At 44.2% G+C, this 20,473-nt stretch overlaps 1 protein-coding gene across 3 annotated transcripts in view; it reads right to left on the minus strand.

Annotated features, from left to right (window-relative positions):
• Positions 1–2,550: 2,550 nt before the first annotated feature.
• Positions 2,551–20,473, minus strand: part of SNX1 (sorting nexin 1) — a 32,869-nt gene continuing 14,946 nt past the window's right edge. For all 3 annotated transcript variants that reach the window (XM_072962266.1, XM_072962265.1, XM_006209576.4), the window contains exons 3-15: positions 18,182–18,309; positions 17,583–17,649; positions 13,966–14,009; positions 12,141–12,282; positions 11,473–11,551; positions 10,925–11,000; positions 9,029–9,142; positions 8,735–8,828; positions 7,445–7,650; positions 4,849–4,992; positions 4,179–4,259; positions 3,618–3,689; positions 2,551–2,990 (exon numbers count right to left, since the gene is read on the minus strand). In XM_072962266.1, coding sequence (XP_072818367.1) covers positions 2,940–2,990; positions 3,618–3,689; positions 4,179–4,259; positions 4,849–4,992; positions 7,445–7,650; positions 8,735–8,828; positions 9,029–9,142; positions 10,925–11,000; positions 11,473–11,551; positions 12,141–12,282; positions 13,966–14,009; positions 17,583–17,649; positions 18,182–18,309 — 1,298 coding nt within the window. In that variant the 3' untranslated portion in view covers positions 2,551–2,939. The remainder of the gene's footprint in view (positions 2,991–3,617; positions 3,690–4,178; positions 4,260–4,848; positions 4,993–7,444; positions 7,651–8,734; positions 8,829–9,028; positions 9,143–10,924; positions 11,001–11,472; positions 11,552–12,140; positions 12,283–13,965; positions 14,010–17,582; positions 17,650–18,181; positions 18,310–20,473) is intronic.

The raw sequence follows: 20,473 nt of genomic DNA on the forward strand, positions 1-20,473 counted from the left end.
TTATTTATGCCATTTATCTTCACCGCTTTTGGTATGTCCATATATCTGTTTCCTTGTTGTGTCTGCCAAGAGCCTAGAAGTCATGATACTCCAGTAGCAAGATCAGCACCCAGACCTTGGTTTCTAAATATCATTCTCCAGTAAAAGGAATCAAGATTCCTTAGAGAAATGTCTGATTCCAGGGCTGGTGCAGGGAAGATACAAGATAAGCCTGGAACATCTTGTTAGCCAGAAAGAAAGAAAGTGTTGAAAAAACGAAGGGGGCGTGTTAATACCTGGGACAGTCTGACAATCAAAACAAATCGAAGCAATGGCTTGCAATTTTGAGTAAAACAGGAATCCATTCGTCCATATTGATAAACAAGCAGATTAATAAATAGGGAGGAAAGATGTTTTTCTTGAGAAGAAGAATGCCAACCAATAAATGTAGAAGAAACCATGGAGTTAGAAAATCACACTGGATGAAGAACAAAATATTTACTTGATATAAAAGTATCTTCCCACAGAAAACTGCTTAATTACAAAGGAGAAGGAGTAAATTTAACATGGGGAAACCTGGCAGTCATCAACTTAACCAAAAGATCAGAGTTAACGTCAGCATTAATGGGACCAACCAACACCACATCACACTTAAGATGCGCTGAGGACACACCTCTACTGTGATGCTCCTGCCCAGCACGCAAAACCCTCATCTAACCGTGTGGGACTGTGTGGGACCATGAGACCAAACTGAGGAACATCCTACAAAACCCCTGGCTGTATTCCCCCAAACTGCCAAGGTAATGAAAGGCAAGGAGAGGCTCGAGAACTCTTCCAGATTAAAAAGAGACACATGTAACCCTGTGTCACCACTAAATGCAGCACATGATCCTGCACCAGGAAAAAGGGAATAAAGGACGTGACTCAGACGACCGACACAATTTAAACTGAGACCAGGGGTTAAACTTTATCAGTATCGTATCAGTGGTATGCTTCCTGATTTTGATAAGCATACTTACGGTTGTAAATTATGACAGAACGTCCTTGTTCTTAAGGGAATGCATACTGAAATTTGGGGGTAAAGGGGGACATACAATGTCTGCAACCTATTCTCAAATAACCTGGAAAATACAACACGTAAATATACATAAAGCAAATCATAAATCATTAAGCAAAAAGGTAAACCCCTGGGAAATGTGGATAAAAGGATATATGGGAGTTCTTTGTGATACTCCTGTAACTTTTCTGTAAGTTTAAAATCATACTAAAATTTTAAAAGTTACCAAACAAACCAGGAATCCAACAACAAGGGATGAGTCAGAATTATGGTACAGTCACTCTATGGAAGCCTAAAAATTGCATAGCCTTACAAATAAAGTCTGTGAAGATACATAACAAAGCAGGAAAAAATGCTTATAACATACAGTGTTGAGTGATAAAAGCAGGATACAAGTATTTTATGTGTATATTATTACAACTATGCAAAGCAAAAATACAAGAAGACGGGAAGGATAAAATCAAAGGTGGTAATAAGGATAGTAGGGGATATATGGGAGAGACTGAGTGCCTTTTTCTTAAAAAAAAAATCAACGTGTTTAAAAAAAATACTTGCAGCAGAGGTACTCCCCTGTCAGGCTGGTACCCTGGAGATCAGCGCTGTTTACTGCCTTCTTTTGCCTCAGGCTGCCCCTACCCAAACCTTACCAGCCCCCGCACCCCTCAAAGAGAACTGATAGAGCAGACGTGGAGTGCCGGCAGCCGGGGCATCTCTGGGGGTGCTGGGGCCGGGAGCGGCGAGGTTCCCGTGCAGGCAGTCTGCCAGCCCTGCCCCACAGGGGAGCTCCGCAGGCCGCTCTGACCAGTGAGCTGGAGCAGCTGTGGACACAGCTGAGGGGAAGCCCAGTGGCAGCACATCGGAGATCGGGCCTCCCTGGCCGGGCTGGCACAGAGACCCCTTTGAGCGCCCTTGGCTGGGGCCTCTTGCTGGCATGCTCCCTCCTGGGCACAGACAGCAAAGCTTCTTGGAACTGAAAAGGTTTAGGGACCCTTGGATGACTTTATCTAGAGGCAGAGTGCCTGGTTCTGTCATCTATGGAGATAAAATGTTAAATCCTTATCAGTCCTTGATATTTTTTAACGCGAACCAGTCTACTGAGGACGCGTTTTGATGGGTGGCAAAAAGAAGTTCAGAACACAAGGCTTTGCTATCAGAAGGCAAGACTCACAGAGCCCTGGGCAGCTGAGGGAAACAGGGCAGGAATAAAAGAGAAAGTCTGCCTTCTTTGCAGGAGAAGTGGTTTTGCTCCTCTTATTATAAAAGACATCTTAAAAACTCCTTCCCTAAAGAAACAGGAGTAAGGATTAAATAGATTGAGACCCCAGAACAGGTGGCTGAGGTAGACAGAGAAAAAGAAACTCCAGCGCGACAGGGAAGCAGCACACAAGCCTGTGGACTCCCATGGAGAGAGACTTAGTATTCCTGGGCGGCTCCTCGGTCAGGAGCATTCCAGACCTGCTTCCCACCTGCTCCGTAGCCTAAAGCAAAAAGCACCACCATTCTGAGTCAGGTGACCTGATTTTAAAGTATTTTATTACATAATCTTTTCATGGCACCATCAGGAGTAACAGAAAACGTTATTCCCAGTTCCTAACCACATCCTGAAAAATATACATTTGTATTTATATATTTATATCAATACTCCACCCCTAGCCAATAATTCCACCACCTATTATAGGTCTTTTGCTTAAAGCAAGAAACTATTCTCTCCAGTAAGAAAATATATATGGAAGCTAAATGAAGTAATGGTTAGAGTGACTGGGGACAGTTTGGTCTTGGGGGCAGGGAGGAAGGGGTGAAGTCCAAGCTAGGCAGGAGGCATCACTGGGATCCAGCAGAGGTGGAGGAGGACAGTGTATAAAAAGGCAGCGTCAGGCAGGTGGGCTCTGGTGTCCTTGGTCCATTAGGAGATGGCCTTTGCCTCAGGAAGGAAGGCTTCCCAGTACTTTGCCAGCTGCAAAGAAGTGGGGACAGTGAGCAAGTGCCCCCATTGAGTGGCAGAGCCTGAGCCTGGCAGGGGAGCAAGCGCAGTGCCACGGCACTCCCCACTCCCCAAAGGGAGGGCTGAGCTGAGGCCAAGCTGAGGAGGTGGCTAGGCTGGGAGTGACCTTGGAACAGACTGGCCAGCCGGCCACACTGCCTTTATTCCTTACCTCTCTAGACTGAAGGAAGCAGCAAGTGCAAGGGCAATCTCTGAAGACAGTCCTGGCTCTGCCCCGGAGAAGGGGCCACAGCTTGGCCCGGCTCAGTTAGCCCCTCACAGCGGGGGCCACTGTCCCACACACTGACCGAGACCGCAGCCTCAAGAGGACTGGGAGGTATCATGAGGTTACAGGGAGAGGAGAGTTGGCGTTTGTCCTTAAAAACGAACTCATCATAGGACTAAGGCAGTCCTGCTTATTAGCAAAACACCCTAATGGACACTCCAAGTTAGAGCAACAGGGCCTACTTTCAATTATCGATTAAGCAGGGGCCAGGCCCTCTGAAGCAGGGCCAGACTGCCCAGTCACCAAAGCCACGAGTAGGCAGCCGGCCTTCAGAGCAGGCAGGAGAGGCAGAATGCCGTGCATAAGTTACATACCTGCTGCTGTGAGTACAGGAGTGTCTCAAGGTACTTGATCACGTGGTTTTTGAAGTCCTTGGATTTCTCTTTCTAAAGAAAAACAGGGTTCTCCACTGACCATCCAGATAGTTGCTCCTTCCCCTCTTGATAGGATGGTGATGCTTCTTGCTGACCAAAGCTGAACACAGCCTCAGAAAGTAGAGACTGGAATAGCTACAATTTCCAGCCAAATAGCCTCTGCCAAGGCCTTTCAAGGCTCTCCTGTATGATGGGGGGGTGGGAGTGGGGAAGGGGAGGAGAAAGGACAGCGGACCAGAGGGTCTGTGACAGCTGCAAGCTTTGCTTTGTGTCTAGCTGCAAGTGTAGGACAGCCACTTGCCTCAGGAACAAACAGATGAACATGAACATGAACACACACACACACACACACACGCACACACAAAGGCCACAATGGTTCACGATAACTTCCAAGTCACTGGCACCACCATCTGTCTCCCTCCTCAATACACTTGGGCAAATCCAACAACACTACTAAACCAGGCACCGCACACCGGTGAGAAGCAGGATCTTCTATCTCACCTCAAACCGTATCACTTCTTTTCGTACCACAGTTGAAATCCTTTCAAAGTCCCTTTCATACTGAGTCACCCGAGACTCCCACTGGAAAGAAAGAGGAAAGAAACGATCACTTAATATTATATCACCATTAAGTCTTTACCTTTGAACAGCAATTCTATATCTGGGACCTCAATTGGTCATCTGTCTGTCTGTCCCTGCGGGTGAGATTCGCTATGGAGACTCCACACATAAGCCAGAGTCCACATAAGCAGAAGGCCACCCCTGGGGCTGGCTGAGAAAGAGAAGCCACGTGCCCCAGGCCAAGCCTGGTCCCTAAGAAAGCTCCAGTGCCCCAGAGGCTGTGGTTTAGGTGTTCGCCAGCAAGGCTGAGAGCCCCAGAGAACTGAATTTAGTTCTCACCAGGGAGGCATATCTGAATTATCTTGGAGCTTTTCAAAGACCCAGCCAGGACCCCTCCTGCAGAGACTCTGATTTGGCAAATCTGCGTGGAACAGGAAAGGGCCAGGTCTCAGGGCAAGCCTGGACTTGAGGCCTCTCCAGCAGCCACCGTCCTTTAGACTCAATCAGTTCTCTCGCCTGCTGTGGGGTTCCGAGCATCTGGAGGGGCTGGGACCTGGGCTCAGGTAGGAGCTGGCACAACACCCCTGCTGGGCTGCCTCGGGGGCCTCACCTCCACGATCTCGTCCTTGGCCTGCTGCAGCTTGTCAGGCTTGTTGGCCCACAGAAGCCGAGCCTCAGCCTCCCGCTTCTTCTGCAGTGTGGCCTGAGCATCCTGCCAGCGCTGCCAGGTCTTCATGCGCTGGTCGAAGGCGGCCTGTGGGGGCGGGGGTTGGGGGAGAGCAGGAGAAGCCCTTCAGGAGCTTAGGTGGCTCCACCTCGGCCTCAGGGTCTCTGCCTGCAGCTATGCCGGGTGGGACAGAGCGAGGGCGGGCCTTGCAGCCACGTGTTAGTGCCCAGCTGGAAGTTTAACGCTGAGAAGCACAAGCCTGGATAAGACTCCTCTCCACGTCTCCAGCGGGCCAGCGCCATGCTGCTTCATGCTACCCCCAAGGCCGGATGGCGGGGAGCACAGTCGGCGGCCCGATGCCAGTGCCCAGCGCTATAGCTTTTGAACTGCCTCCCTCAGGTCAGTCAGCCCAGGAGTCTCCATCCACACTTCCCTGAGTGCCTGCCGTGTGCCCGGAACTAAGAATACAGTGGGAAGTGAAACAAATGGTCCTGTTCTCATGGAGCTTATGATCTAATAGAAAAGTGGACAATGTATTAATAATTGCCAGTAAGTGACTGGAAGTATGCAGAGTTCAGAGAAAACAAGCAGTGTACTCTAATAAAACTGGGGACCTAGCTTAGCCTGGGAAAACTCCAACAGGCCAAAAGGCCAACCTAAGGAAGCAACCTTTAAACTGACGCCTGAACAACATACAGGGTTAGCTTAACAGATCTTTAAATAAACACTTAAAGCCACCATGGGGACACACGGTGTCCCCGGCTTTCACCGTATCCACATTCAACTGTTCTAGGCTATCAAAGCCCCCAGGAAGCTCTCTAAAGTCCACTTGCTGGTTTTTCCTGTTTCCAGTCCCTTGACCACAGTCATTTCCAGAGGATAATTGTTTGACCTAACCAAACCATCTCCCCTGCCACCCACGAGCTTTGCAGGATTCCAGAGGTGGCCTGGATGACAGACCTGGCCTGAGGCAGTCTCCCAGCCCTGTTCCTTTTGCTCCTCTTCCCTACAAAAGTTCCCCGGACGTCTCCTAGGCCACCTTAGTGCAGGCCTTTGCCAACACTTGAACCGTAGTGGGTAAAATGACACCAAATTTACCTTCCTCTGAATTGTCACTGCTGCTCGCCTGCAATTTCTTAATAGCCCAACATCAAAGGATTAGGTAAAGGGTGACCTCGTATTCCAAGTTAAGACTCAAGCCTAAGCCCCTGGGCTAACTGTGGCCCAGCTGCAGGTTCAGGGAACAGCAGAAAAGAAACATCTGCTCATCTCTCCGATCCCATCGCCAGTTCATGACCACGAGGAGGGTAGGTGAGGGGTCTCTGAGACCAGACCAGCCTGCAGTTCTGCACTCTTAACACCTGCTGCCCTAGCTCGGCCTCCCTCACCCCTGTCTGTACCGGCTCACCCAGTCTGGGGGTCATATCCAAGAGCTGAGCTCTCCAGAGACCCCAAACAATGCTCTTCTCTGAAAGCTTCCCCAGAGAACCCCTCCCCAGGAGGGCTCTCCAGCCAAAGTAGCCTGACCAGTTCTAAGAATTCCAAAGCAGGTTATTCTTCCAGCCTCTTATCACTCTGGAGTTAGCAGCCAACCAAATAGCAAAGGGAGAGGACAATGAGCAATCTCACAGGCTATAATAAGCAACTCTACCACAGAGGAAATGGGAGCCCTGGGAGCAGCTCGCTCTTGACAATACAGGGGCTCTCTGGCAGGACAGAGGTTGGGGATAGGGAGCAGGGTGACTCTGTTCCAACTCAGAGGATCATACATTGTGGCCCCAGACTGGATCGGGCAGACTCAGGCCCTTTTAGGGCAGGCGCCAGGCTCGCTCTCGGCTCTTTCCTGTCTCAGGGAGGCCATGCGAGAGCTAATACCACTGCCCAGTGGTGCTTCCTTGGCCACGCTGAAAGGTCATGGGAAACTAGAGTGCCCCGGTCACCAAGCGAGAAGGTAAGGTGCTTGACCTGAGGGACAGGCTGTGGTATAGTTACCAGCGTGGCCAGCACAGCACAAAGAGGACCCCGGTGACAAGCTCTCTCAGCCCCCTGGCCACACTCCTCCATGCAATGCCAAGCCGGTTCCGTGTAGTTACCTGACTGCACACATTGGAGGGACAAGTGGAAGCCAGCAAGAGCTCTTACCAAGGCAAAGCCGCCGCTTACTGTTAAGGAGGCAAAGACCAAAGGACTGAGGAAGTCACTGCTCCAGGGGGCCAAGACAGCAGGTCTGTAATAAGCCTTGTTGACGAAAGGAGCACAGAGCTGTCAAGCTTCAACAATAAGGAGGGGCCTACTTGGAAACTCAACACCGGTCTTTTTCTCCAAACTCATTTTAAAAACTGGGGCCTCAAAATGACTCAGTGATAACTAAGAGTTTAATGGACTTTTTTGATTCATGGGATACCTTCTCTTTTGAGAGCAGAAAAAATTACACCTATTTTGAGCTGTAATGGATGAAACTGTCTTGGGAAGGCAAAGAGCAAAGGAAAGACAAATTAAATCAAGGGGAGGAGAAAGAAGAAAGGAAAGAGAAGCTTACGCGGACTATGGCCAGGAGACGAATGTAGTCACTCAGGAGTTCGGCAAGGAGGAAGAAGTCATTGTTGGCCTGTTCCTGGTGGAGCTGCTCGATTTTTTCTTCCACCTCAGCCAGCTGGGAGAGTGCCCGTGACAATGCCGTGTTGTCCTCAGAGCTCCCAAGCATGGCGAGACTCTTTGCAAACTGGGCTGTGTTCAGCGCTAGCTCTGGAAGGAGGAAGACAGCAGAGGCCTCTGATCCCCCAAGGAAAAGGGACAAGTCAGCTGACACTGTGTGGCATGTCTTAGCAATGCTGGCCCCTCCATGCCTGGCAACTGTGGGCTCTGCAACTTAGTCACTTACACCACAGCCAACTGCATTCAGAAAGTGAGAGGAATGCAGCTGGTCACATGAGCAGGCACAGGTTGCTGTGGTCCTAGGTTCCTCTAGGTTAAACCTACTTGGAAGCAGCAGCTCTGACATTCCTGGAGAACCAGGGGCCAGTTAAAATGAACAGGCCAAAGGAACGACTGATTTTCACATTAGAGCCCATGTTAAGAGGCCCGTCTGCACGAGAGAGTGAGTGTGCATGCTGCGCAGTCTGGCAAGCTCTAGAGCAGGACAGCTTTCTCTGGGAAAAGCCAGGTATTTAAGCTTTGCAGGCCACACGTGGTCTCACAGTCTCTCTCTCCTCTCCCCACCCACCCCCAACTCATCTCTTTAAAAATGTAAAAACCATTCCCAGCTCACAGCAATAAGGCCCAGGGCCAGATCTGGCCCATGGGCGGGGTCATATTTTGCCAACCCTTACACTGACCTCATTCTAATGGTTTTCTGTTTGTGCAGATTTCTGATTATCAGCAAGCTTAAGGCAGAGAAGGAAAGCATTCAAATCCGGGCAATTTCACTAGCTCTTAAGTGAATCTCAGCAGAGAAAGGTGAAGAAGGGTTAGGAGACACATAAGGTTTTCCAGTATTTACACATTGCTTGTTGGACCACGTAGCTAAAGCCTGTGACATCATTTTGGATAGAAGCCACCAACTCAAATCACTGCAACAGAAGCCCACGTCCCAGGTCAAGCTGTAACTGGGGCACCTTCCCCGCACCCCTCCCAGGTAAAGAGTGCAACGCCCTCAGTGGCGGGGTCGTGTTTCCTGTCAGGAGACACAGGGCGTATCTTTCTGATCGGAACCTCAGGGAGCAGGGGGGCTGAGAATTTCAACTTGAATGGCTGAGAGGCTGGGAACAGCATGCCCTCCCATCTCCAGCTCACTGGAGACAACAATTTTCCCCAGCTCCAAGTGCATTACCTTTCCTGTGGTTGACTAGCGTTTCTACAACGGCATGCAGTTTCCGTAAGCGCTGCTCCTCACACTCTACCTCCTGGAGCTTCTCCTCAAACCACTGAAACACACAGGCCCAGAGCTTAATGGAGGCTACTCATGCAGGAGTGGAGCACAGTCCTTCCTTAGCAGTTTGTTATTTTATCTTTTTTTAAAGGGACTGAATTATCTTAAAAAGAAAGTCTCAAATTTCAGGACTCCCCGAGGCTTCTGCCCCCTAAGACGGGGTACGGGAAGCTGGAGAGGCACAGGGCTACTCACAATGTCGGATTCATTCATCTTGATGGTCATTTTGCTGACGGCATCTGTGGCTTTGTTGAACATCTTGAGGAGACCAGCGCCACTCAAAGCCTGGGTACCCACAGCGCGTGGCAGCTACAAGACCAAGAAGGCGGGGGTGGCAAGTTATCTGCTGCCCCTATTTTAGGTTCAGAAGAATTAGTATCCATCAGACAGCATGCCCAAAACTTGCCAAACAAATTATTTGAACTGTAGTTTGTTATTTTCAAAGGCAGTTAGACAAATCCCTAACTAGCATGTACTGAGGGGAAAAAAAAAAAATCAAAGGACCACATTAAATAGAATCAGCAAAAATTTTCAGCTTTTGATACTGTGTGCAGAAAGGGAGCGGAGTGTGAGTGTTATGTGGCCAAGTGACCTCACGTTGAAACCACCTGCCCACCCAGGCATGAACCACTTAAATACCAAGCATGCTTCTGTTAAAAGTCAAAAGTTCTTTTGGATTAGCATACTCTGCACACAGCTGGACTTAAAATCTTGAGACACTCTGAAGTTATGCTGTGATTCCATTCTGACTTTCCTCAGTGAACAAAGGTCCAAGGACAGGAGCACAATTTATTCAGACTGAGGCTACTTTTCTAGCTACTAGTTAAGCCAAGCATGCGAAATACTTGGAAAAATTTGACTGGTTCGGTCTTGCCATTCTTTTCCTAAGGCCCAAAAGGGATGCTGACGAATCCATAGCGTATACAGTATACCACACTGAACGGTTAAAGAGTTTAGTGCCCAGGACTCTTGGGGCAGTGGTTTGCAACTCAGGGCCATTCTGTCCCCTCTGGCCATGTCTGGAGATAATTCTGGTTATTAAAATGGACGGGGGTTTCTGGACAGAGGTCAGGGATGCTGCTAAACCTACAATGCACAGGACAGCTCCTACAACAAAGAATGATCCAGCCCAAAGTGTCAACAGTGCCACTGTCAGCACACCCTGTTCTGGGGTACCAAGTGAGGACGAGGACATGAAAAGGAAGAATGGATTTAGGGATCCCAGAGAACAAATGAAAAGATTTAGAGCATTAGAGAATTTTTAATTAAAAAATTTCATTGGGGGGGGAACCGCATATACTCAGCACCATTTTCCTCATTAGAGTAATACATATGATATGCAACGTAAAGAAAAATTTAAAAATAAAAACAAAATGAAAAAATAAATACCAAACAACAGCCCTACCCTGTCACTCATTTCCTTCTAGTTTCCTTTCCTACAACATTTTATTCCAGCGTTAATTTCTTCTGACCCTTAACAATTAACGTGTTTCTACAGCTGTATTTATATGCTATTGCACGTTTTACTTTTAAGAATTCTTTTAATATATGCTTCCAGTGAATTTCTGTATACTTTCTGTTTATGATGAGAATTAAGCATTTGTTGTATTGATATATTTTACTTAATTCTTCAATTGTTAGCAACTGGGCCATCTCCAGTTTTATTGACTACCATTGCCTAAAAAGACTGTCTGCTTGAATCAACCCCTTTGCTACATGGCAGTTCTGTGGTCTGTGGTAACTGGTTATGAACTAACACCTCCCAGCTCCTGGCACAAAATAAGCACTTAATCTGAGCCAAGCAGTAACCTATGAAAGACAATGCCAAGGACTTGCCAAACAGGTCACTGCATTGACTCAGTAAGACAAAACTAGGCTGCAGTTTGACCTCTACAACCAGGTACTTCTGACTGCAGGTAGAGCTTCTTTTAGTTCAAAGGCTGAAAAGTACTTGTCACATTTGACGGCTTACAAGCCAGGATACAGTTTCAGATTAGCCTGTATGTGGGTGCTCAAATACGTGTTGAATGAACTAATTTCACTTCACAGGGGCAGACAAGAATTATGAAATTCAGTCTGTACAATACTAACCTCTTCTTTTTCTAAGAACTCCCTGACATCAGGGTCCTGTAACATGGTAGGATGATTCACAATCCTCTGAAGGTACCTACAGGGTAAGCAGGTAACTGGTTAGTGGACCTGGCCTCACAAGGTTTCAAGCATCATGCAGTGCTGGCAGGGTTACAATGTCTTTCATTGCTTTAAAATGTCCTCAGATAAGGTACTCAAGTATGACTGTAAGCACATTCAAGTTCATGTTCTTCACATTTCCAAAAAGGGAAGAAGAAAAAGTGCTCAGAAAGAGACCTCAGACATTTGATTGTCGACATTTGATTGTCGACGAAGGAGAGTACGACTGTGTGCCCACTCAGGACGGGAAAAAAAAGCAGACGTTCTATTCCTAAAGTGGGAAGGTAAGAGACTTAGGAAAGGTTAGACACAACACGGAGGTGGGAATCTGTAATTCACTCAAGTTTCCCCACTACTAACTCCAGCTAAAGTCTCATGATAACTAAGTCTTAGTTTCAGCTTCTCACTTGTTCCTGTGGCATTCAAGAGAACAGCTGTCTGGTACTTACCTTTCTAGAGCAGCCCTCCGTTTTTCAAGAAATTCTGCAGAAGAAGAATCTTCCTTCCCAACTTTAACTTTTGTCATTCCTGGAATGGAATTTAAAAAGCAACAAACAAACAAACAAACAAACACCCCCCCCCCATAAATCATCAGCAAAAGGATAAACCTGTATAAAAGCCCACAGGAGCAAAGGCAGTAAGGACAGCACTACAAGACACAACCAGAGGGCACTCCTATGTCATGAGCAGGCAGGAACAAAAGGTTCTTTACAGAGAGCCATTTTTAAAAACTAGTCTCAAAGTGCTGAAGGCTCTAAATTCTGGGACTTCCAAAGCATATGTTTTCTAAAAGGAGGCCACGGGACTCTGAGTATAGATTAACAGACGTGAGCTGATGGTAATGGGAAGCTTCCTTGCCCCACCCTCTTTCCCTCATTCAATGCATTTCAAGGAGACAACAGTAACCATTTAAGAATCCTGGACACACACACACACACTGTCAAAACATGCTATTTCTCTAGATCTCATGTGATTTATTGGAAAATGCTGGAAATACTTCTCTAACCGCAGGATTCTATACTGTTATTAGGGGTAGTCCCATATACTAAGTAGAAAGCAAACTGCAGAAAGACTGCAAAGAAAAAAATCCAAGCAGCATTAAAGACCACAGGCTTACCTATTAGGCTCTTCTCAGGTGGAGGAGGGACAATAAAGCCATTCTGAGAGTGTTTCTCTGAAAGCTTCTCATAAAGACCCAGAAAGTCACTAAATCTTCTTTTTACTGCAAACTGTTTACTTCTGAACATGGGTAAGCTCGTCTTGGGGAAAGAAAAAACACAAGGTGATTTCATTTCAAACAGGGGATGAATGAGTATCTTGAAAGTCATCCAGCTGACATCAGGGGAATCTTTTGCCCAGATCTCTGTCCTTTAGCCACCTGGTAATTACCTTTCTCCAAGACTGAGATTCTTAAACTTTTTTTTTGAGCTATACTCCCCCTCTGGGTCTCTGGGAGTCTGTGGAGCCCTTATCAGAGCAATGATTTTAAATGCATAAAATAACAACTGTAGGGTTACAAATGCAGCTAATTAAATTCAAATTTGGTTTCATTTGCAGGTTAAGAACCCTTGCTCCAAGGAAAGAGATGTTGAAGTCTAGTTTAAAACTAGAATTCTATGGTCATCTATAACCCATTCACCTCTGCACTGACTTTTAAGGGTATTAGCTGCTGGAATTAAAGAGTAAACAGTGCTCCTAAGGGAGAGGATCAATCAGATGAAATGTCTACACTGCAGACACTTCAACATGTCACGCCACCTAGAAGACAGAAGGCAGGCCAACAAGTAGTGAGAGAGATAATATAAAGGAAACTTCTAGCAAAAAAAAGACTAAGCCTACATCATATTGAGAGATCATTTAATAATCAACAGACAAAATTTAATGAGGTTGGCCTTGCCAATTGCTGGCAAGGAAGTATATCAACGGGAACTTTTACATACTGCCAGTGGAAGTATATATTGGTGCAAAGACTTTAAAAAACAGTTTGTATTCATTTTCTTCAACATCTGCACTACCTATGACCCAGGGGAACTACTCCTGGTTACACACCCAAGAGAAGCCCTAGATTCTATGTGTACATCAAGACACATGTACAAGATTGTTCATAGCGCTTAACTACAAAAACTGGAAACACGCCAAACAGTCACAACAGGAAAATAGATAATTATGCCATAATCACACAATGGACTAGCTACAGCTACACACGACATGGATGGGTCTGAGGAACAATGCTAGTAAAGAAAGCAATTTTCAGCATGATACCATCTTTATGAAACTAAAGAAAAAGCCAAACAATATATTGTTGAGAGATACTTTTGTGAAGGCTTTTTATAAAGGAAATGAGAGACAACTCAGAAAAGTGGCTGCCTCTAAGGCATAAGGTAGGGGACAGGACAGGGAGAGACACGCAGGTGGATTCAATGGTACTCATCTTAAGACTGGTGGTAGGTTCAGGGCTTCATTTTTTATGCTTCATAACCTGCATACAACATTGCGTAAGTTTTGCATGCACTAATACTATATAAAAAAGGAAGACCAGACCTGAGGAGCAAAAGGTTAGGAGAAAGCATTAAAAGAAGCTCCACACAGGAAACCTCAGGAGATCTGATGATTTTTAAACAGGTGGTACAGTTTGGGGCAATCCACCAAACCAGCTGTAAGCCACACAGCTCCTAAGAGGGATGGGATTATATCAGATACACCACATGTCTTAATAAAACTTACAGAGTTTCACACTGAAGTGTTAGCTCTCTGGAAGAAAAGTGGAAAGGCTCAGATGAGATTACCAGAGGGATGCAGACTTGTTCCATCTTGAGTAAACTTGAAGGAAGATGTTGGCAAAGAAACTAAAGAAATACCCAGAAATGATCTGAATGATGACCTTCCTGGTATGAGCACCCCAGTCTATGAAGGTGGTCATCAGCAGGGTCACCTGGACTCACCTGTGTTGTAACCTTGTAGGCCACATAGGCATTCATGCCATCCCCTGCGGGAGAACAAGAAAGCAGGAGAGGATTATTGTGTAAACCAAAGCAGGACTAATCTTGCTAATATTTAACCAGGAATCATAAGCCAGCCACAGGAGCCCTGTATAAGAAGGGATACTTGTTTCATCTCCAAGCTTTTTATTTTATCCTGTAATCCAGTTCCTACTTTGCCTCAGGGCCTCTGTGGCACATATCATGCCCCTGAGGATGCTGGCTGGGCCCCAGTTTGAGTTAGATGAGAGATCAGCCCCTGTTCCAAAGCCAGGCTCCTTTCATACCCTCCACAAAGCAGCACTGGATACTGACAATCCATCAGTTGTTAACATGCCAATATTTGGGCTGGTTACACACATCTGTCAAAATCCAAACAATTCGCTTGCTATATAAAGCAGGAGGTGGAGAAGGAAGCAAATGATGTAAAAGGAAACAAGTAGTTCTACCCTAAGCTAGCTCTGGGCTTGGTTTGCTCTTTTAGAAATACTGTCCCAGCCCCACCCCACCCCCAATTGGTGCCAGGGGACACTGACCCCTATCAGCTAGCATGTTCACCCCGAGCAAAGGGCCTGGCAGGAAGACACTTTGGCTGCCTGATGTCACACAAATCTCTCTTTCCTGGAGGAATTATTTTTCTGAAAAAGCCTTTGACTGCTAAATAATTTGGGATTCAGGCAATTGTTCTTCCCTGTGGTAGTGTCCTGACCTCGACCACTTAGGGACATAAAGGCACCACTGACTCCCTAAGCAGTGAAAAGACACACATTGGACTTGAGATAGACATTGCTCCAGTGCTGGGCTCTGGTGCTTTGGGCTGGTTCCGTTTCCCTCCTCCTCACCCCAATTCTTCCCCACACCAAACAGGAAAACCTAGGTCAACAGTTACTAGGTGCCTGCGTCCCTAATGGTCCTGGGGTGAAGGCCCAGGGGAAGAAGGTACAGTTCCAGATCCGCAGGGTCACATCCTACAACCTGGTCTCACTGAGATGGCTGGGAATAACTGCTGTTATGAAGAACACAGAGAAGCTGGAGACCATACAGGAAGAGAGGGCCTGCTCTCTATACTTCTCCAAGCCCTACCAAGAGAGCACTGTATAAAACAGGAGTCACACGTGGAGCTTCAGAAATACCTTTCTATTGATTACCACCGTCAGTTCTCTTCTAAACGACTCAGACTACCTTCACTACCTAATACTACTAGGGATGCTTACCACTGATAAAAAGGAAAAAAAAAATCTAAATTTATTTTATAGAAAAAGTATTTGAAGTTTCATTCACAGTTGGATAGTTGTGGTCAAATGTCCAAAACACCAATCCCATAATTTAGTGCCTGCAATTAAGGGAAGACTAAGTGCAAACATAAGTAAGACATAGTAGTAAAGCAGGCTCTTCAGACACTTTATCTGCTTATCAGCTGCTTTTATTGAGGCAGTATGTGAGAAAAGAGACATACCTGCATGTCCAGAGTTCATAAGATAAGCCAATGGGCTAGAAATGCAGCAGTTTTAAATATACGTTAATTTCAGAAAGTTGAAAATGACACATGCAAATTGCCAAGGCTCTAAAAAGTAGTATCTGGTAGAAGCAGGATTCCAACTTATCTGGATGTGTGTGGGAATGAGAAGCACATGTTGAATAAACAGCCCACACAAACAGAAGTTGCTGTCATAAAGGTCAGGCCTTGAATATACAAATGCTTTCAGTAGCTGTTTTCTTGGCATCAACATGAGTAGGAATACAGACTATGGTGCAAGGGGGATGAAGGTTTAACACCAAAAGGGATTTCTGTTTAAATAAATCTGATCCATGGGATATTTAAATTACCATTATGGGTTGAACTCTGTTCCCCTAAAAAAGGTATGTTGAAAGTCCTAACCACTGGTACCTCAGAATGTGACTTTACTTGAAATCAAGGTCTTCTATAGAAATAATCAAGTGAAAATGATGAAAGTAATTCAATATGACTAGTGTCCACTTAAAAAAGGGAACTTTGGACACAGAGACAGACAGACTTATATAAAGGCAAGATGATGTGAAAACACCAGGGGAAATGCCATGTGGCAATGGAGGCGGAGACTGGAGTGATACAACTATAAGCTGCAGGATGCCTGAGGCTCCAGAAACTTGAGGAGAGGCATGAACCAGTCCTACCCTAGTGCCTTCAGCGGGAGCATGGTCTTGTCAACACCATGATTTCAGACTTCTGGTCTCCAGAACTCTGAGAGAATAAATGTCTGTTGTTTTAAGCCACCTTGTTTGTGGTACCTTGTTACAGAAGTCCTAGGAAACTAACACACTCCTGGTACAAACATCATGACTTTCAAATGTTAAAACAATTAGCATTATTTACTTTTAATTTATTTTATTCTACCAAGGATTTAAAACAGCTAATAACTAGCCTAAAATTAATGTGCTTACAGAATATTCATACATATTAGAGAAGCAAGAGAGAATCCTAAACATGTAATCCGAAGTTCTGATCCAGGCTCTACCAAGGACTGTACAGTGTGACCTGACAGGGAAGTGACATTTCATTTACTAGTTCTCAATCTGTTGGATGACGGAGCTGTATAAAGATGCTCATAGACATCTCACCCAGTGCACAACCGGGCAAAACTCAATAGTTAAAAGACAAACCATTTTGGCATAAAGTCTAATTAGATTTTGTAAATTCCTGTTCCTAGTTTAGAATAGACAAAGGGGTGGAAATCACATTTTCCCTCTTAACCACACAAACGTTACCTCTATTTAATAGGAGGAAAAAGCTTTGTGCAGCCTCTTCTGCCAGGGACTACACCTGGAAAGGGAAGTCCAGGCCTGTTGCTCTCCACTCACTAAAATCTCACAAGCTTGGGTCACAGGAAGGTTGTCCTGAAAACCCATGTTCTGGCCAAAGTTAAGTATTGTGCTTTTTGAAAATCTAATTTCAATTTGACCAAAATTCAACTCGGGTCCTTTAATCTTTAATAATGAAAGAGAGGTGTAGACTTCCCCACTTTATTAGATTATTATACTGAGTATCAAGGGTACATGATAAATGATATGTAACAAGAAATCCAAACTTCTTGAGTGAAAAATAAATCCAGTTTTCCCAAATTTTAGAACATGTATTTTCAGGGTGCTTAAATGGAATTTATGATCTCAGAAGGGGATAAAACGGCCTCAACAACTCTGTGGGAAAAGGCAATGTTTGGGTTTTTAAAAAGGGATACTAACAGTATTTGATTTTCTGATTTTTCTTCCTAAAGCCAGGAAAGCCAAAGTAAGTACTGATAACTGCTGTTTCTGGCCTTGCAACCATTGCAAGGGGCAAGAGTTTCACAGGGAAGACAGTGATGAAGTAGCTAGCTCAGCTCGAAGGTAATCATTTAGAAATTAACTAAGCGTGGTGGGGAAGGTAGAGCACATGCCTGGCATGCACAAGGTCCTGGGTTCAATCCCCAGTACTTCCATTAAATAAATAAATATGTACATACATACGTACAACTAATTACCTCCTCTCTCTCTCAAAAAAAAAAAATTAGCTAACTATGCTAACTTGCCACAGCCTAATTATCACAAGCCCCAAGTATACTCACCTATCTTCTCAGGATCAGTTATACCGACTGTCAAATCAAACTGGTCTTCCTGTTCTTCTTCCTCTAACTTTTGAAGAGAAGATAAGTCATGAGTTGATACCCCCCAAAAAGGCTATTAATTTTACCCTGTATTAACATTATACCAATATAATAACATCAAGATTTTTCCTTCTACACATAAGTGTTCAGCTCTGTCCATTTCCAATAGCCCCAATGAAGCAACTTCCACAATTTCAAGTTGGAGCCTGCTCAGAGGACTTTGTTACTTCTATTCTCTTAAAACCTTACTATGATCATAATAAATAATGACTAGGTTTTGGAAGACTTGCCTCTGTCAGGCTAAGGAGAGACTATACTCTTGAATATGGGAGCGTCAGACACTAAGTATCATTAGTGACGTTGAAAGCCTCTGTGCTAACCTCTGGGTAATAGATACTCCACCTAGGAAACTGTTCTTTATTGGATTCTGGCTGTTCATTAACCAAAAACGTCTTCTTCAAGAGTCATAAGTATTTTCTCAAGGTTGAAATTCAAGTGAACTTCAGGAAGCACAGTCCTAAACATCCAGAAGAAACAAGACCAATAGCACAGATTCTCACCTCCTCATAGCTTGGCTGGGGCTTAGAAGAATTTGTGGCTTCCTGAGGAGGAAGAGAAATGAGCGTTTTGGTGGGCACTCTCTTCTGATTATTCTGTGTGCTGTCCAGGGATAGCTCCACTGTGGCATCTAAAAATAGTTGATATTTTATAATGAAGGTCATAAATGGGTCTTTGATGGCTACATTTCAGTTCTATAGATTAAGAGACAAGAACAACAGCAACCACTCTCAATGCTCAGAGGTTCTCAGACTGAGAGAACAAGTCAATCAATTTTTACATGGATAAAAGGGGAGAATGGTAAGGGAAGTGTTCTTTCAGCACAAGCTTAGTAGAGCAATCTCTTTCATTTCCAAATACAAAAGTACTTGGCTCCTCTCTCCTACCCAGAATTTAGGCAAGAACTAGGCATCAAACAAAAAGACTCCACAGTCAAATATGAGTGACAATTTATTTTACTCTGAGGAGTATGCCTTGAAAATCTTCTACGATAAACTCTGTTTCCTCTTGTTATGATTACAAAAGAAGAATAAGTTTGGTTATCTGTTTTACAAGCTAATATGACAGCAGAGGCAGGTATACTGACAGCAAAAAAGATCCTAAAAGAAGAGTCAAAAACTGTAAGCTAGAAAAGATGGACCTAAGATACAAAGGAACACTTGGGAAAAGGCAGTTTGCCACATCTGAGGATGACACTGCTGTTTTACAGCAGTTTAGGAATTGTTCACAATTATAGTTTAAGATCATCTTGCAAAAAGATTGTTATGTTTAATATATGCTGTCCAAGGGGGATAAAAAGACATGTAATATTTGAAAATCTTTCTAATCAAAATAGTTAAAAAAATGTGCTTAAGAGCTGCCTTTGTCTATCACGGAAAATCTCAGTTGAACAGAACAACTCATTCTCTAAATGTTCTAGAGAGGGGACTTTTAAAGAGCATTATGTACCATTTTTAGCCATTAAAAACTTTTAGGCAAACAATAAGTATGCACTTTCAACTTGAAGCAATGAAGCTAGAAGTTCAAAACCCAAACAGCACAGATTTACGGGGGTGGGAATATAGCTCAGTGGGAGAGCACATGCTTACTAGCACTCACAAGGTCCTGGGTTCAATCCCCATTATGTATCTCTGTTAAAAAAATAAAATTAACAGCACAGATTTTTTTCTTTTTAATAAAGAAAAATATAAATATCCATTTGCCTAATTAGTAGGTATTCAGTTTTAGCCTTAGAGAACTCATAAAGAAAGCTATTTCTTTTTCTTTTCTATACTTTCATTTGTAGCTAAAATTAAACCAGAGAGAGGGGTCTATATATAAAGCATAAATTAGTCCTAGATCAAAGCTACAATCATTAAAAGTGAATCATGTCTATAACAGGGTTATGAGACTGTTAGAATCCTAACAGGATTCTTTTCCCTCTCAGGAAGAGAGGTGGTAATATAATCTGACTCGTGTACGAGTACAAAACACACAAAAAGTATGCATATGAACATATTAGGATAGTAGGATTCTTTGAAGCAAGCAACTTGCTAAAGTGTGTTTAAGATATTAACTTCATGAAGGCCCCACATAAATAATTAAGTTATCCAATCCAATAAATGTGACTGGAAATGAAACAGGAATTTAAACATTTAACACCACTGGCTTACTACAGTACTTCTAAAAGCCTTCAGAAGAGCTGTGCAATTTTTATTGAAGGTCATGTGACAAATATGCCAAACTTACATTAAAAATGCTTTTTTTCTCTGTATTCTTGATAAGAGTAATGGAAAAGCCATTGGACTCTATCAGAGATCCTGATCATCGCTAATCATGTGGAAAATAGCAGAACATCTACTTTTCCATAGTCAATATCTTAAAACATCTGAGAAACTACTTGAGTCCTAAACTCATTGTAGGCATTCCTTTGTATACGTTATGACAACCAAAAATGCTGCTTAGGAAAACACTTAGGGAATGAAGTAAATCAGAACCTTCATTAGAAATAAATACGTCCCTAATAAAGATCTTCTATATGTTCATGTACATAAAACCCAGCCACAGGGGTAACTCAGTCATGCTAAAGATTTCAGGTCTTCTTAAAGGGCAGATCATATAAATGTTACACCCCAAAGATGGAAAAACCTCCTTTTCAATCTGCCATATAACCAGATAATTCATTATCTGCATTTCTCCTACAGAAACTATTCAGAATATAAGCATTACCAGAATGAACAGTGGGCACTGAAGTTTCAGAGAAGAAGGAAGTGGAAAACCTGTGAAATCTTAGTATTTCTTCTTCTAACCTCTTC

The sequence above is a fragment of the Vicugna pacos genome, chromosome 6, assembly GCF_048564905.1.
Source record: "Vicugna pacos chromosome 6, VicPac4, whole genome shotgun sequence".
Taxonomy (NCBI): Eukaryota; Metazoa; Chordata; class Mammalia; order Artiodactyla; family Camelidae; genus Vicugna; species Vicugna pacos.